Source organism: Phoca vitulina, unplaced genomic scaffold (assembly GCF_004348235.1).
Source record: "Phoca vitulina isolate PV1807 unplaced genomic scaffold, GSC_HSeal_1.0 scaffold41, whole genome shotgun sequence".
In the NCBI taxonomy this organism is placed as follows: domain Eukaryota; kingdom Metazoa; phylum Chordata; class Mammalia; order Carnivora; family Phocidae; genus Phoca; species Phoca vitulina.
In genome coordinates, this window is record NW_022589744.1 from 13,587,754 (window position 1) to 13,592,601 (window position 4,848).

The 4,848-nt window shown below is 65.2% G+C and overlaps 1 protein-coding gene across 1 annotated transcript; it reads right to left on the reverse strand.

Moving 5' to 3' along the window:
• Window positions 1-239: 239 nt before the first annotated feature.
• On the reverse strand, window positions 240-3,434 carry SOCS3 (suppressor of cytokine signaling 3). The gene is made up of 2 exons (XM_032429518.1): window positions 3,244-3,434; window positions 240-2,642 (listed from the first exon to the last, which is right to left on the reverse strand). The coding sequence occupies exon 2, from the start codon at window positions 2,552-2,554 to the stop codon at window positions 1,877-1,879; it is 678 nt and encodes a 225-aa protein (XP_032285409.1). The 5' UTR covers window positions 2,555-2,642; window positions 3,244-3,434; the 3' UTR covers window positions 240-1,876.
• Window positions 3,435-4,848: the final 1,414 nt, after the last annotated feature.

Below are 4,848 nucleotides of genomic sequence, written 5' to 3' on the forward strand. Positions count from 1 at the left end.
CAGGAATTACCCCTCTCGGTAAAGTCTAGGTGGCTGCCTTAGCTTGTCAGTGATGTGGTGAAGACGAGCTCGGTTCCATGGCGAGGAGCGCCCCTGACATACAGGGAGCAGAGCCTGAACCTCCGCGGCTCCCTCTCTCCCTCGGACGCGGCGCGGGTGCGGGTGAAAGAGAAAGCAAGGCAGGGAAGGGGCGGGGAGGAAAAGGCTCCAGTCGGTTTTCATTAAAAAATAGTGCTCTTTATTATAAATTACGGAAATGTTTCTTTTTTGAATATAAATATAAATATGTGCAAAGTTTGACTTGAATTGTTATTTTGTTGAGTTCTTCAAGCATCTCCTAACAGCCTCGAAGGCCTGGGTGGGGGAGGGAAGAGGACTGGAGGTGGAATCTTTATAAAAGACAGAGTGATTGAGGCAGATTGTAAACATTATTAAAACAAAACAAAACAAAAACAAAACAAAATAACAGGAAAAAAAAAAAAACCCAAACACCCCAACACACAGCTGCCCCATCCAGCCCAATAACCTGACACAGAAAACTTTGTGTTTCGTTTTCCCCAAAAAGAATGGTTCCAGGTAATTCCATCGCTGCTACATTCCTGTTAACTTTTCACTGATCAGTGCTATTGCAGAAGGGAGCAGCTGGGCTGGCAGGGGCCGCAGTCTCTCAATGACTTCCTGCCTGTGCCCTTCCCCCACCCCCCACCCCCCAGGTGAGGAGGGCTGTGGGACCTGGTGGCTCTGCTCTGCCAGAGCCCAGGCACCGGGAGGCACCTGTGACTGGCCAATACCGAATGGGCTCGCCTTCTTCCAGGGCTTGGCTGGAAGGCCTGGACCTCCACCGGCCTCCACCTCCGCCCGCCCCTCCCCCCACGCCGAGTGGCCGGCAGCCGCCCTCCGAGGATCCCTTGGCCTCTGCCTGGATTGGCTGAGCGTGTGGCTTCTTGTGTGCCAGTCCCTATCCATGGGACAGGGAGCATTTAAGGCAAATCTCCTAGCCAGACAGGACGCACAAAGTAGAATCCTTCATCTTCTCTGTCCGGGGACCTGGGGTCAAAGATGGCTCATCTCCTCCATCCTCCTCCCACCCCCCAGGTGCCAGAAGGGAGAGCAGGGGTGGGGAAAAGTATAATAATTTACCAGCCCACCCCTTCCCCTCCAAATGCCACTTCCCCCTTAAAACGGGGGAAGGACCCTGGGCTCCCCGGCACTAGATAGACTCTGGGACCTGTGTTTCTGGTGGCTGTCCTAGAGAGGATAACAGAATAGCCCCCTTCCGGTCACCCCTTGCGCTCATCCCCCAGAGCCAGAGGAGGAGCACGCAGCCGCCTCCTCACCTGGGGTGGACAGTGGGAGTGGCCATCGCCGTGGCCAGCCTGCAGCCCTGAGGCCCCTGGGGCGCCCTCTCCCGCACCCTCTTCCAGGCCAGAGACCTCTCGGGTTTAAAGCTACCTTTTAAGCCAAATCAAAGAGCAAACAAGTTCCGTTGGAAAGTTTGAAGACTCCCCGGCAGTTCTCACTAGTTCAACACTCCCGCAGTGTCCCCTGTTTGGAAATGCAGGGGGAGTCGAGGAAGCGAGGAAGAGTTGAGAAGAGAATCCACTGCTGTCGTCGCTGTCCCCACCCGGCCAGCTGGCTCCTCCGGAGAAGCCGGAGTGGGGGCGGGGCGCTCAGGTGTCACTCCCCCTTCCCTCAAACACATTCCAGGTCCCGCTTGCCCCATTCTGCAGGGGGGAAGGCCGAAGGGAGGGGCCAGTCCACCCCCCTGGCTCACCCGGAGCGGCAGGACTCTCCCGGTTGGATTCTTGTGCTTGTGCCATGTGCCACGGAGGAGAGGGGACCCAGGCTCCTCGCCCCGACCCCTGTCCTTTGCTCTTTAAAGCGGGGCATCGTACTGGTCCAGGAATTCCCGAATGGGCCCAGGCAGCTGGGTGACTTTCTCATAGGAGTCCAGGTGGCCATTGACGGTCTTCCGACAGAGATGTTGGAGAGTGGCCACGTTGGAGGAGAGGGGCCGGCTCAACACCAGAGGGATCTTCTCGCCCCCCGAGTAGATGTAATAGGCTCTCCTGGGAGGATTCCCTGGGAGCGGCTGGGATGGCGGCTGCTCCGGCACCTCGGAGGAGGGTTCGGTCGGCGGAGAGGGGAAGGAGGGGGCGCCGGGGGGCGGCATGTAGTGATGCACCAGCTTGAGCACACAGTCGAAGCGGGGCACCGGCTGCGTGCTCCGGGGGTCGCTCTGCAGCGAGAAGCTGCCCCCCTCGCACTGGATGCGCAGATTCTTGGTCCCCGACTGGGTCTTGACGCTGAGCGTGAAGAAGTGGCGCTGGTCCGAGCTGTCGCGGATGAGGAAGGTGCCGGCGGGCTCGGCGCTGAGCAGCAGGTTCGCCTCGCCGCCCGTCACGGCGCTCCAGTAGAAGCCGCTCTCCTGCAGCTTGCGCACTGCGTTCACCACCAGCTGGTACTCGCTCTTGGAGCTGAAGGTCTTGAGGCGCAGGCTGGTGTCCAGGGGGCGGCTCATCCCGGCGGCGGGAAACTTGCTGTGGGTGACCATGGCGCACGGAGCCAGCGTGGATCTGCGCGGCGGCGGCTGCAGCTGCTCGGCGGCCTCCGCACAGCGGCCGCTACCGCATCCCCGGGGGCTGTGCGGAGGAAGGGGCGAGCCGCGTGAGTGCCCGGAACCCTCCAGCGCGCCCGGCCCGCCCCGGCTCCCCAGCCTCCGCCGAGCGGCCTGGGCACCCCCCTTGCCCGGAGGCCCCCTGCCTGAGCCCTTCTTCCCACCCAGGCACCCCGCGGAGCCCGCCCAGCCCCCGCCCCCGCCGGCGGGGTGGCCCCAGGCAGCCCCCTCCTCAGCGCGCAATGGGAGAACGGCGAGTGGGAAACTCGGGCGCGGAAGTTGGGTCTCCGGGAGCATGGCCGTGGTGGGGAGCGGGAGAAGGGCCCCCGGGACGCTCTGGGCGCCGCTCAGTCCGGTGGCCCCGGGCGGCGGGGACGGAGAGAGAAATCTGAGGCATGGGGGGTGGGGTGGGGTGGGGAGGGGACATGAGAAGCCCGAGGGCCCAGCCTGGGTCTTCCGGGAACCTGGGATCTCCGGCTTCCATCCGCTCTGGCCCCTACCTCGTCCCCTCCCTGCCGGGAATGACCCGGGAAGGGGAGGGGAAACCGGGAAAAGCTCCCGGGACTAGCTAGCCCCCCCCCAGCCACCGCTCCCGCCCCGCTCCACGCCGCGCCCCTCCTTCCTACCTGGTCCCAAAACGAAGTCTCCGGCCTTGGGGCTGCGCCTCCTACGGTCCCCAAGGCGAGGCGGAGGCGCGGCGGCCAGCGGTGGCCCGCGCTGCGCCCAGATGTTGGCGGCCGTGAAGTCCACAAAGGGCCTCGCGCGCGCGTCCCTCGGGCTTCGCTGGGGCGCCCGCCCTGCCCCCTGCGCGTCCCCGGGCCGGCCGGCGGGGACGAGGCGAGGGGCCGCGGCGGGAGCTGGGCTGGAGCGGCGGCGCTGGCGGCGGCGGCGCGGGAGTGTGAGACGGAGCCGCCGCCGAGGCCGCGCTCGCGGGTATATACGCGGCCGCCGCGCCCCGCCCCCCCGATTCCTGGAACTGCGCGGCCGGCCTTCTTGTAATGTTTAGTCACTACTCGCAGCAATGAAAGGCTGCGCGGAGGGCGAAGGAGGGGCCGCGGGCGGCCGAGGGCGGGCCGCGAGCCGGGCCAGGACCGGCCGAGACGCGCGCACAGACAAAGCGCGGCGCGAGGCGGCCCCGGCGGCCGGCGGGCGCGGCGCCAGCCTCGGCGGCGCGTTCCTGGCAGCGGCCCCTCCCCCCCCGCGCGCTCCGCCCCCAACTTCTCATTCACACTTTCCCCCTCCCTTCTAAGAAGGCCGGTTTCTGGCAGAGGCGGGGGCCCGGCTCCGGGAGCGCGCGGGCAGTTCCAGGAGGCCGAGCGGGAGAGCCTCCCGGCTCCCCTTCCCTTTTTCTCAGACCTCGCGGGGACACCCCCTCGCCCCCACCCGGGCCCGTCCGAGGTCCCGATCGCGGCCCAAGGAGGCCCGGGCCTGCCGCGAGGGAAGTGGGGACACCCCAAAGCCCCGGGCGGCGACACTGGGGCCGGACCTGGGAGTTGAAGTGGGGGGTGGTGGGGACCTGGGGTCACGTCCCCGAGGCGAAGCCGGGAGTCCCTGGGATGGAGGGACGCAGCCTGCGTGGCAGCTGTCCGGCCTCAGCCCCTCGGCCCACTGCCAGGTTCTTTGCCGACGCGGACATGAGTGCCGCCTCCCGCCACCAGAAAGCCAGAGACAGACAAACAAGAACCGCTTTCACACATCTGAGTCTCCAAACTTTCGGGGTGCGCTGTGGGTCCAGCCAGGTGCTCTCACCCGGCGGGACTGGCCCGAGGGCAAGCAATGGCCCCACCCCGCGCCTCGCGTCCGCTAGAGGGCGCCCTGGGGTCTCATAGCGGGAGTGGAGTTCGGAGCTGCACCTCCCAAGCTGGGGAACGGAAACTGGAGGGGGCAGTGGGGAGGCTGGCTCAGGAGCTGGGGCGGGGGACCTTCCCGGGGGCCACAGGAGAATTCTCATCGCAGTTGGAATTAGACCTGGGACTAAAAGTCCAGCAGCGGAGGATTTCCAGAAGACAGTTTTCAGAAGTTCAGCCCACTTCCAGATGGCCCAGCACCGCCAAGAATGTGCCCCGCCTCCCTTACCTCTGAGTTCGGGGGTCTGATCTCCCCCCGCCCTGGGTGTGAGGAGGTGTGTGTGGTGAATGATGGATTTGCTCTTGGTCGCGCCGGCATGGATGTGGGTGGCTTGGGCTAACCAGCGCCTGCTTTCTGAAGGTTGGCAACTTTTGCAGGCTGTC